This window comes from Cololabis saira, chromosome 13 (genome assembly GCF_033807715.1).
Source record: "Cololabis saira isolate AMF1-May2022 chromosome 13, fColSai1.1, whole genome shotgun sequence".
NCBI lineage: Eukaryota > Metazoa > Chordata > Actinopteri > Beloniformes > Belonidae > Cololabis > Cololabis saira.
In genome coordinates this window covers 25,034,507-25,047,658 of record NC_084599.1, presented here as the reverse complement: position 1 = coordinate 25,047,658, position 13,152 = coordinate 25,034,507, and the positions used below count along the sequence as shown (strand labels likewise).

Genomic DNA, 13,152 nt, shown 5'->3' with positions numbered 1-13,152 from the left:
TGAAATGAAAATATATCTCCCCCTTTTCCACAATCAAGTGCCAGTTTTGTGTAAAACTCACCAAGTTTGACAGGAAAGCCGGGGGGGAGCTTCATTTGAACAAACTCCCTGAGTTTATTAAAGTGCTTGAAGGGTGCAATCACCTCCAAAACATTCAGTAACCTGAGCAAAAAGAAAACAAATACACAGATCAACCAACATTGAAATATAAAAATGAACTTCAACGCTGTATTGATGTTCATACTGTTTTCAGCAGGATGTAAATGTCATGAGGACATTTAAAAGCCTTTATTCTAATAAACTACTGGAGGGTTATTCAAAGTGAGGACTCACGATTCAATTCCCAGAGGGAAGTCTTGACTCATGGCTATCGTGGCTTTGAAGTTTTTCTTGCTCTCTTTGCAGACCAGCTCTCTCCCCAGATGAGGAGCTCTGAAAGGAGCAGCAGACATGATGACAGTCAGGCAGAGCTCACAGAACATCAGTATGCAGATGTGGAACTCCTCATTTTTATTATTACTGTAGTAAAACCGATACGTCCTTGTTGGATTATTGTGTGAATAAATATGTGCATTCTTTGTACGCAAAGAAACAGATGTACATCTTTTTGACACTTACTTTCCATTGTCAGCAGTGATGTATTCTTCCCAGGAAATAGTGTTGGGTGAGGGCGGGGTTAAAGATTGCCTCCTTGTTGACTTATAACAAAGAAGAGAAAGAAAGAAAACTAGAATCAGAAGACTGCACAGTTTGAATGTTGGATTAAAAAACAAACAATGAAACTGTCAGTTTGGGATTGAGCCCAACTCATCAATGTCCCTGAAATAGGATGCTAAATTTGTGAGTCCTGGGGCCTGTACTACGAAGCGGGATTTGGGGTTATCGAGGTAACTTCCGGTTTAACCCTGGGTTTTCAGGACTACGACGGTGGTTCACTTCTCACCGGGGTACATCGCCATGGTAACTTATGCTGAACAGCTAACCTGCTCCGGAGCAGGTTATGTTCGAGATACAGATCGCCGGGTATAAAAGCACCGCCCACTGACCAATCAGCTCTCTTGGAAAATGGCATGCCCTTTCGAAGAGAATCCAGTGGAGCTCGGTGCGCGGATCGTGAGAGGAAGAAAAAAAAGAGTGGACTGACTTTCAACAAATTTGAATTAGTCAAGAAACTAAGCAATTCCTTTCATACCCAAGTATCAACACTTTATCATTTCTTTTCTCCTGACAGAGAGGTATGTTATGGGATTCTGTTATAGTGGGAGTCCCCGCCCCCTCCGGTGTTGTCATGGTAACGTTTTGCCCCGACTGTTAAAACAGCTGATGTCTCGAACGTTAACCGTTGTTGAACGTTAATTAAATATACTGCTGAAGTGATAGACACGCTCCATGTCTCCTCTCCATTTATTCAACACAAACAAGGTATGCGAGTACGTTTGTCTTTGCTGTAGATACCCTCACTCCGTCTTTCTAAGAAAACTACTTTTGCAAATAAACCTTTATGTACAAACTGTAAATATACTGTAGAAACAAGTTATGAGTCATTTGAGAGAGGATGAAATGTCAGACCTCGTTTAATTTGAACACGACATGAACTTTTAATTTCAAGTCTAAATATTAAGTTAAATCACAGTGTAATTTATCCTTTGCTCTTCGCTACTGAAATAAGCGGCTCTGACAGCGGACTTCTCCATGCTTGCGATTGGTCATGCGCTGAAAACACCGCCCCTTTTATGTGCACGCGCTCATATCCAGATTGGAGAAACCTGGGTTGATATACCGAGTTGATAACCGCCGTCGTGTGACCGCTTAGCGTGATTGCAATTGTCCGGGTTAGTGAATCTGGATAAGGAAAAGATATCCTGGGTATTTTGAACTTGCTTCGTAGTACAGGCCCCTGGTCACCTGCAGCAGTGTTATGTTCTCCTGTGTCGTTATGCTGTTATTTAGCCGTTTACCAAAACATAGCATCAGCTTTAAATGTAATAGTAATTCTCCTCTAAATTAGAGGGGATTCAGGTGGATAATGACTCCAAAAAATGCTGCCACACTCATTTGTTGATAAGAGAGGGTGTTTGTTGCACATAGAGCAGGAAAGAGACACAGATGAGACCTGACTGTTGTGTTTTTACTGCCTTCACACCCTCGCACTGCCATTGGCTGGAACCTACACACCCTCCGTTCAAAGGCTACACCCAAACACAGCCGAGCAAGAGAGAAAAAATGGAAATAGAAGCAGAAGGCTTGATCTCCGCAGACACATGCACTTACAAATACTTCGACTAAATCAAAAGGCTTAAATGAGAGCTACTTAAGATCGAGCTGTATCCTTTGTTTGTTAGTTTTTTTAAGGATTATAAACAGGATGCCTTTATCTATTTATTAATTTTTAAAATTAGTCTGCATTATTATTTTGAATCTATAATGGTGGAGTTGAGGGTCAAATTAGGAAACTCTGCCATTGTACCAATACTATTAACGGTATATGTATTTGTATGTGTTTAATTAGTTCCCTCGTGGCAGTGACATGTCACTAGATGGCGCCATCTACTAAATCACAGTATTCTCTGACCTCAAATCCACATCTGTAACCAAACTACACTGCTAAATATACTGTACAGTCTGTCCGTGCAAATAACTGGCTCTGGATATCACTTTACTGTGTGCTCTGCTTTATTTTGTACACACTTCTTAAACTTGCTGAGAATAGAGACCCAGTGCTCTTAAACATTTTCAACGTCACACTTTGAACATGTGAGGAGACTGGAAAAGTCTTGTTTTTTACTATTCAAACATTAACAGATGCATGTACACGGATCATTTTTCAGTCAATTCTGTTTTGTTTTGTTTTGATTCTATGTCATAGACAAGACTAGTGTAGAATTATTCTTCATGAAATGCACAACTATACATCAATGGTGTATATATAGGGGACAAAGTTGGTTTCAGTGTCTACCCAAGGACAGTTTGACATGCACACCGTGGAGTCCAGAGATCAAGCCTCCAAGCCCCTGATTGGTAGACGACTGCTCTGCCTCCTGACTCCAGACCTTCAGTTTTTTATTAGCAAAAAAGAACGTCAACAAAGACGCCCCTGTTAGACTGCAGCGACCTTCAATGTATAATTACGGTGAATTTGGGAAAAAGTTTGCTCTTTTTTTCCCCTTCCTCTCATGTTTACTCCCGTCGATATGTGCCAACCTGTCCAGGGTTTACGCCTGCCTACCTTCACTTGGTTTACATTTTTTGCTACTTCAGGATAAAACTTGCAAAAGTCACAGGCTGGGGATGGATACATGGATAGAAAGGATGTTTAATTAGAAAAAAGGTTTAGCTTTGAAACAAAAACACTGGCAGTGTAATCACCAGGAAGTTCAGCCTTTTTGAATGAATATCTTCCTTCAGTCTTATTTCATTTAAAAGGACATGAACTGTCTTGAACTGAACATGACATGACTTGAACTGGACCTGGGGCAATTGTCACATTTTTGATCTCAAAAATGTTTATTTTCCAAAACTAAACATTCTCCCCCTAATGTTCAGGTTTGAAATATCAATTAGTAAATGACTGCAACTAGGGCAGAATAATGTGGAAAATGTTGTGGAGGATGATTCACCAAACTGAACCCAGAGCCAACTGAATGAGATGTGAGAAGAAGAAAAAAAAATGTGAGAGAAGATACAGCAGTCACAAGAGGTGTTTTGTATTCGTGGCCACAGTGTTCCAGCTCGGCCTTGTTGTTACGACGAGGACAGAGTACACTCAAGCGGCTGAGACCCTGATCTTCTGGTATGCCAGCCCTCTCCGCTGCTCATCATTCCATGGCAGCGGGGGTTTTAGCCCTCATCCGTGTGATCAATAGCATCACGCTCTGTCTGATAGCTCTGCACGTTTGCCTGTGTCCACAGACCGGCCCCCTCGCCCTCAAACCGCCGTCACAGCAGCTGCCCTTCCCATGTACTATTTTCCACCAAAACAGAACGGGAAGCTTTTCTGACAGATATACTACAGTCTATTACAACACAGCCTTTTTCACCGGCGTGAATTCATGGCACTGAAAAAACAACTGGAAGACCACTGAGGGATGCTGCGATGAAACAAAGGCCAGCACCGAACAACAAAAAAATAAGTGAGCAGTTAAAAGGCCTCCATTGAGTGCTGAGAGGCTTTGTCTTCGCTGTGCGGCTGGCTTTATGTTCAGTGCTTAGACAAGGGCTTGCTAAGCAAACTCTGGAACATACTGTAGAGTGGGCATGGTGGCTGGTGTGTGAATAAGGTGCAGCTTTACGGCTGTCACCAGTGGGGGGCAGCACTGAGACTAAAATCCATGCAATGAAGCCACTGAGGGGGTCAATGTTCTTTCTGTTTTCTTCTTTTTTTTTTAAATTTATGTCAGAAAGCAATAACATATCAAAGAAATGCCAGTTGGAACCCAAACAAGAATTTTTCAATAAACCATGCAAGCTTGTTTTTCTTTATAGAAGAACGTCTGTCCGGAGGTCCTTGCTGCTTCCCCAGGATTTATCTTGAATGCACACAGCAGTGAAGTACTTTGAGTTTATTTTGTCTGAGAGACTCACGCCCTACCCAAAGATTCCCAGTTTCAGGTTTGGACTAGTGACCATGTTGCAGTAATGCGTAAAGAGCATGTGCATTGATGTAGTATTTCAAACCGTCTTGTTCTCACTTTAGTTCAAATGTTTTTTCTCTCCTATGTTTTATCCTGACAAAACATGCAAGACTTGACTTTCCTTTAGCAGACAAAAGTCCCTAAAGGACACTAATAAGGAAACCAATACCAATGAAACATCTATAAAAACCAGATTTCACTGACAAACTGTAAAATATCACTAAATGGAAACGAGCCAGGGTTAGTGATGCAAAACTCACTTCGAAGTTCTGTTCGATGATGTTCCCTCCTTTGCTCAGACTCTCCATGATGGCTTTGTTCCTCAAGATGTCTTCCTCGCTCAGATGCTCTCGTCTCTTCCTGGACTCCAGAACCAGTCCGTTCACAGAGTAGAAATCTGCCAGAAAGTTTCCCACGCGCTCCTGGAGTTAGAAAAAACAGATAAGTCCCCATGTAGTATCACCGATTTCCTGTCTAAACACGTGTATAAAGGGAAGAAGATCAAGAGGACAGAAAGCAATACCTACATATCTCATTCACTACCTCCATGCCCCCCCACCCATTTCTGTTTTTTTTTTAACCCCAAGCTTATCACCTAAGTTTCTGTCCTGGGGTTATCACTGCTGATCCTCACACTTATCTACTTTCTTCCTGCCTGGCATGAAAGTTTAAAAGGAAACATGAGCATTTAGCACAGAAAATAAGAGGTGTAGTTTCTGAACAACAATCATTTTATAATCCTTCCTCTAGAACCCAAAACGCTTCAAGTTCACACCTGCCCCAGCATGGTAGAGTCCTGTGACCCCCCCTGTTTCTAAAAGCTGAGCCTCTGGGAGTAATGACACCAAACCATAACAACTGTCACCAACCGTCTTGTCCTCTCTGAACAGCCAGCCAGTCTGCGCTCTGGAGAAGGTGATGGACTTTGTGGAAAGCGTGGCGGAGTAAACGTCGCTGCTCATCAGAATGTCCACTTCCTCTTCGGTTTCCATCTCCGACTCCTGTGAATGCGGGACAGAGGTTTCAGTAAAAATTAGGGTGCTGAGCCAGGCGTGCGCTTTAATCTCCGTGAGGCCTGCTAACATAACCATCAACACAGGCTGGAAAACAGAACGTGACTTCATGTACAGAAAACAAGACCTGATATCAGCACAGAATACTGTAATACTGCTTCTTTTTTGTTTTTACTCAAATAAAAAGGCTACATATTGCTTTCAGACGTTCAGCAGGGAATTGTGGAGAGCAAGGCTAGCAGCTTCTCAGAATTAAGGCCATTGAGGAGTAAATCAACATCAAGCATTGCAGTCTACATAATGTTGCTGCATGAACCGTGTCCGTGAAACCGCCAGATGCAAATGTCCCGCAGTGTAATGATTCACAACACAGCTTTAGCTGGTATCACTGTTTAAAAATCATGAGATTTGAGTTGTTGATGAAATTGTGTTCCTCTGTGGTCTCCATTTGGAGCAGCTGGTAGACCAGCAGCAGCGTCAGATGGTGGTCACTGCATCGGGCCGTACACCATCTGGTGCAGGTGAGATATGAACTAGCTTCAGAATGGGCCATTTGTACGTCACATGACCCAACTTCTTAAAAAAAAAACAAAAAAAAAAACCTTTTCATCTATTTAATGGGTGTAATTGACCTATTTATTGACTCTTAAAAAGGCAGTAATGAGCATCATATGAGCTCTCTATCATTTCTGTCCAAACAATTAGAGAAGATACTAAAACGCAACCCCTCCCACCCTCACTCCCACCCCATGAAGGAAACCTTCAGAGCGCTGGAGAGCTCTTTCAGCGACAGGCTCCTTCACCCTAAATGTGTAAAGGAGCGCTACAGAAGGTCCTTCCTCCCTGCAGCTGTGAGACTACACAACCAGCACTGCTCACAGTAGACCACATACAACCTGACAATAAATATACAAACCGGAAAATAATGTGCAATATCATTCTCTGCAACGTGCAATTATGTAAATAACATCTGTAAATATCCATCTGTTATTCTTTTTATATACTAGTGTTTCTTATTACTATTTTTATTCTCCTTCTTCTTCTTCTTATTATTGTATATACTGTTTATAGTGTTTTTATTATTATTGTGTGATATTGATGCCTCTTGTGTTTTGCACTATCCCCTTTGCTGCTGTAATCTGGAAATTTCCCCTCTGTGGGACTATTAAAGGATTTCTTATCTTATCTTATCTTATGTGTTGTTTTTACAACCATTTCTTACGGATGATACTTGTAATCAACAAAGAGCCGCTTAGATCTCAAACCTCGTGATGTATCCGCTGGTAGACTTTCTGTTTGTTGTCCAGCACAACAAAAGACTCCGAGGGAATGGCATTCCCGTTGAAGATGAAACTGAGGTCTCCCCGTTGACATTTCATGTCCGAAAAGTCTATCAGGGTTGTATCCAATCTACACACACAAAGACATGAATTATTAAAATAATTTGGTCAGATGACTTGACAGGGAGAGACCATAAATAAACTGGCAGGTAGCAACAAAAGAGCATCCAATGTTACATTTGGCAACATTAAAGTCAGTAGTAATAACAATGGGACAACTGTAAGCAGCTGGAAAAGGATGGCTTCTGCACATCTGCCCCTAAGATTTTGAGACAGCAAGCATGGTAATTGCTACTATGGGAGACCACCAACAGATTTCAAAATGTATTTTTGTGTCTGTGTCGTCCATGAATAAAGCATGGCACCAAAGAGAATAACTGATCTGCATGTGAAGAGCAGACCTATAGTATAACGTGCTGAGAGTGGGCTTGACAGGCCTGATACGCTGTAGCAGCAGGGTGCAATTGAACTTCATCTGACATTTTCTTCCCCTTCACCCTGAGTCTCTCTATTTTATTCACTCAAACTCTGAGATAATGAGAAGTGTTTCTGAATATCAAGTTTGGTAGCCAGAAGCGGTTTCAGAGGATAATGACATACTCTAGATCAGGGGTGGCCAACCAGTCAGAGGCTAAGAGCCACGATTGGTTACTATGTTACTGCAAAGAGCCACATCGTACACATGCACACATCAACTACCCATGATCCCTCACTCCCTGCTCTCTCTGAGACATAAAAATACCATTATAAAACAGAAAGGTGAAATCTTGCAATCTGATTGGTTGTTAATTGTGGTATAATGAGCATATTATTTTTCATTCCAATGTAAACAATATACTGTTTATATTTATATTTTTTTACTTTTTTTACCCCTTCCCTGCATGTGTGTGTTGAGTGTACTGCTGCTGCACAAAATGAATTTCCCCATTGAGGGAGAAATAAAGGACAATCTTATCTTGTCTTATCTTATCTTATCTTATATACCACGGCTTTTATTCTAAAGCCTTATCACAGCATATAATTCTGCGCCAGGGAAGCAACAATGTATCCATTACAACAACCAACTGTCACAAACTTTTTGACGGTTACAGCAGGTTAGTAAAAAGTAGCTGGTGTTAAAGTTTATTTATTTATTTTCATTAACAATTAATTTAGCATGTTCACGGTAAACTTTGATCTCCGGGGAGGGCTAACGATGGATGAATGGATTGACGAGTGCCTGCCTGTATTTACATTATTGGTAACCGTTTTATAAAAGGCGGGGACGCCCCTCAGCTGTGTGATTGTATACCACGGCCTGTCGTGATGTATTGCTTAAATATTAATATTTAATTTATATTATATATATTAAACTCCCAGTCTGTTAAAAACGTCCTGTGTTTATCTTCATATTTTCGTTTGGCCGTGCATTTTTTCCCTGCCATTTTGAGAGTGGATATTTTCCGTCACAAACACGAGCGCGCGCCCGTATGATTCAACGGGTTGAGCAGGCGACTTATGAACACCTTCCCCTGTACAGCGACGTGGGTTTGATTCCAGTCGCGGCATATTTTGCCCCCACATCTTACGTGTCTGTCTTTCACTGCACCTATCAAATAAAGTTGCAAGAGCCGCATGACACCGGGCAAAGGGCCGCATGCGGTTCGCGAGCCGCGGGTTGGCCACCCCTGCTCTAGATCAAGCTCACCTCATACAGAGGGACACGGACACAAAAACACGAATTCACACTTCAAAAGAATTTAGTGTTAATAGCATATTTGTATGTGCTGCATATAAAGGAGCAGCTCGGTCCAATATAATACAAATGAAAATAAATAAATCTATATCCATGTAATCTATAATGCATGTAGACATCCCACAGCTGTGCAAGCTATACCTCAAAGCTGGTGAGTGCTGCATGCTTTAAGCTTTTTGCTCTCAGCAAAAGAAGCAGAGTGACATACATTTTCACTAAGGAGTCATTGTGGTGACTGAGTGTCAATGTGTGTCAGTCTCCCAGCTGATCAGCACAGCAGGGACTATGGTAACACTTCATCTACAAGACATTGATTCAAATGGAAACACAGAAGTCACAGATCTGTGCTGAGAGACACTGCCAGTCTGCTTCCTTCTACTGGAGGCACTGATTTCACACTCTAATTCACAAAAGTGAGCGGAGGAGCAGAAATGGGAAGCAGAGAGAGGGGTGAATTGTGAGCAGTACAGGAGGGTAAAAAAAATGTGGATCAATAAATTACGTTATTGATGAGTTACTTTCCAACTCTAATTATACTACTAATATAATGCATTTTACTTTGACATAAAAACAAAAAATATGATGTTTAGAAGTACCTTTTGTCATTTGCAAACATCAAAATTAAGTTCAACAGCACATTTGCAACAGCTTTAAAAGCTGAGACTGTGACTGTTAGACTGGGACACCAATAAGAAAACGTTTCCAAAGACCTAAGATGCCTAGGTGCCGTGCAAAAGATGCACCATGTAAATGATGGATAACTTTGGTTTTGTTGATATTTAATTGCAGGAAATTTGCCATCCAGTTTGTAATATCCTCAGTTTAATCTAATTAAGAAGCATTCATTAAACTTGCCTGATGTTGAGGCCTTGCTTGTAGATCTTGCATGCATCTGATGGTAAGATTCTGGACAGCAAAGGCACTGCGTTGTGACAACATAAAGCAAGGAGATGTAAAAGACTTTAGAAAGTGTCTAAATTTGGACAGCACACAGCTCAAAACGTAACTTAACCTTTTAGAGGCGAGTGCCATATATCAGCAATAACATCATGGTCTGCTGCTGAATATTTAATAATTCAAAGCCTTCACCGGGTTCTTCACTGTTCAATCGCAACACAAAACTGAGAAGGTACTTTGAAAACAAGGTAATGCTGTGGAGCTCTGTAAATACAACTGTAGCACTCTGCTCACCCTACATATACGTTGAACAGGGGCCTCTTAGGGACAACAGGAGCCAACAATCTGTTTGCTATGAGCACGGATCAAAGAGTGTTCATTTAAACAAATCTTTTCTCCATGTGCAGTTTTCACTTTAGCTCTCAAAGCGCCAAAATTTGCTGTTTTCTATTGTGTGTGTTATATAATTTCTCCCAGTTGGTCAATAATTCACAACGACAAGGTGAGTACACAGAGGCCAATGCTGAATCACATTCTGGGGTCATTCCTATAAAGACTAAGCAAATGCTGATTCACCAGTTTTGCTGGATGCATTTAGTGTGTGGCCACACATCTTCCCTCCGTTTAAAATCTACTTTACAGGAGCAGCAGTATAAATGTTTACCGAGTGAACATTCAGTAAGAAACAACAGCATCTCTCAGATAATCAAGTATTAGAAGCATTGCCCTAAAATGTGGAACATCTAGATTATTGGATGAGGTGTCAGTTCACGTCCAGCAGGAGGAGTAATGTTCAGCATGTGGTCACTGTGTCCCTGTTCCCTCGTGATGACTGACTGAATCCATCACCTTGTCCTGTCTGTGACATTCTTCTGGTGGTGCATCAGGCTACATCTGATTACAAGTAGTTCGTTTTCAAAGTGTTTGAGACATCAAGACGTCCCTTTTTAACTTCAGTGCTTTAAGACCAGAAAACAGTACCGTAAGACTCACCCCAACTCTGGAAGTCCCAGTGAAGCTCCAAGTAAAAGTCTCCAAGCTGTGGACGGAAAAATTAATGTTAGATAAAAATAAATAGATAAATGTGTGAAATGGCCGTTAGTACGGGTTAGTACAGGCTTAACAAACATGGGAAAAAAGAGGCGTCCACTCAGCCTCCAAACTCTTAAGATATCAATTTCCTGGGATCTGATGGCATCTGGGAAAAGCAAACCAAATCCATGTAGGCCCCAGAGTCCTCTGCACCAAAAGGATCTGTTACTAACATTAGGGTCACATTCCCGGCCAGGACACTCTCACATGATCTTTGTGCACGTCCTGACTGGTCAGAGCTCTAAAAGAATAAAATAAAAAGTTGATCTTTTTTTATCAAAACCCCTGAGGTGTAGTTTTGCACCCGTTATGTTTTTACTATATTTACTAAGTATTTGAAACTCCAGGAACTTGAACACAAGGGAGAGAATATAAATATAATCACTGGTCATATTTGAGGTTTAGTGCTCTCATTTTAATGATTATGAAAAACAATGAGGCACTCTGCCCTGAAGGAATACACACATAACGCTTCTTAGTAGAATGGTTTTAGACCTCTGATGTAATTTAACAACTAATAAAAATATATAAATATTGCTGTCTCACCTTGTACACCATTGAGACTGGCTGCCCCATGGGCATTTTATCTCCCTGTCTGACGTGGAGAAAAGTTTGCACTCTTCAATATGGTAATACTCCATATAAACTTATTATTATGACGTGCTGGAGTGTAGTAGAATCATTCCCACCACTACTGATCTCCATCCTTCCAATATGAATGATTTAAAGCTGTAACATCAGATCTTACTCATTTCTGAGAGATGGCGACATAGAAAAGTTTACAACATACCTTCAGCCACTTAGATAAGGTTCTACCACTGAGTTTTAAACTGTGTGTGTCTTTTGGCGTTGTATTTTTCTTAATCTGCTTCATCACAGACTCATCTGTGAGGGTGGTATTGCTAAACAGCTGAACTGGAAGAAAAACCAACCCCAGATGATTACACAGAGAGTTTAGAGTGTCATGTTAAGCAACAAAAATACCAAAACTGTCATGCAGTAGCTCCTAAAAGTCTATATGCCAGTGTTTGCAGGACCATATCACTGTAATATATTGTAAGATTATTTTACAGAGAACTCCAACAAAGCCTAGAGCATTTCTCACATTTGATTCAGCAGCTCAGCATTCTCTTTGTGTGGATTTGAATCGCTGTCGTCATACCACACAAGCGCATTGTTGGGCTTCAATTAGCCTTAAATGTTTGGCTCTGACCTGTGGATAATGTGTGTTTATGTGTCCCTCCTGGCAGCGCTTTGTTGCAATAACAGTCATTTGTGAATGACAGTCAACTGAAGGGAGGGATGATTGTGTGACTTTCTGTTATAGATATCTATTACCTATAAACCTGTGCTTTTCTGCAAATAACAGAGACAGGAGTTCAGAAGTTCAGAAGAAAGGGACAGAAAGAACACATGAAAGAACATTTGTGACATCTTACTTGGACAATGGAGCTCAGTTAGATGTTGAGAGAACATCTGGAACATTAGCACCCACGACTTCAACCCTACGTTTTGTCCCTAGAATGTAACTCCAGTGAAACAACCTTATTTCAACAGCAACAGCTGTAGTTCAGGTGGCTGGTAGTGGTTTTCTGTCAAGTGAAAGACTCCTGGATCCTCATATATCCAGGTTTTAAATAATAGCATTAGCTAAATAAATGCAATGTTTTAGTGCTTTGATTTTTTTATTTATTTTTTGTTTTAGCTGAGTATTTCCTCTCGTCTTTCAGCCTCAAGCTTGTTCAGCCACTATATCTTAGACGGCGTCTTCCAGCTGATTCCCACAAGCATGAACAGATTAAATAAAGTTAATAGAGCTTAAGGGACTTCCTGATTTATAAGTCCGCGTTGGCTGCTCTGACAAGCACGGCAGCCTTCACACACTCCAGCGAGGACTGTCACAAAAGACGCAGAGCTGAAATAATCTTTTTGTGGACCTAAAAAATATCAGGATGTTGAAGTTCTGGTTCCTGTGGGTCAAACTTTAAATAAGGCATGGATACCTCTTTGAGGGCTTTCAGGAGTTTGGGCCTCTTGTCCTCAACAGTCTCCCTGGACTGCTGCTTTAACTTCCTCAGCAATGCTGTGACTGAAAGAGGAGAAAAACAGATGAAGTTAAGCACATCTGACACTTAACACTTCAACACTGAAGGCATTTTTTTTTGGGGGGGGGGGGGGGAAGTGCTGGCAAGGTTAATATACTGAAAATCCTTTTGCTTTACTGCATCTCAGTAGAAGATTTGAGCTCTCTACTGTAAAACTATTTTCCCTACCAAGCTCCTAGCAATGAGCTTTTAATGTAGGGGACAGGGCACATCCACCTGTAGGATAATAATACAGTTCACCACCATTATCCTAACAGTTGCTTTATGTAAATACCATACAGTTAACAGCAACAATGGGTTTTGACTGAGAGATGTGCCAACTTCCGGAAGCGAGATGGG

At 41.1% G+C, this 13,152-nt stretch overlaps 1 protein-coding gene across 1 annotated transcript in view; it reads right to left on the bottom strand.

The window, feature by feature from the left end:
- Positions 1-13,152, bottom strand: part of LOC133458493 (ankyrin repeat domain-containing protein 13C-like) — a 31,567-nt gene that overhangs the window by 2,059 nt on the left and 16,356 nt on the right. Inside the window, exons 4-12 of the mRNA XM_061738440.1 lie at positions 12,712-12,797; positions 10,610-10,655; positions 9,575-9,641; positions 6,910-7,054; positions 5,501-5,632; positions 4,892-5,053; positions 619-698; positions 334-432; positions 62-162 (exon numbers count right to left, since the gene is read on the bottom strand). Of these exons, the coding sequence (XP_061594424.1) occupies positions 62-162; positions 334-432; positions 619-698; positions 4,892-5,053; positions 5,501-5,632; positions 6,910-7,054; positions 9,575-9,641; positions 10,610-10,655; positions 12,712-12,797 (918 nt within the window). The remainder of the gene's footprint in view (positions 1-61; positions 163-333; positions 433-618; positions 699-4,891; positions 5,054-5,500; positions 5,633-6,909; positions 7,055-9,574; positions 9,642-10,609; positions 10,656-12,711; positions 12,798-13,152) is intronic.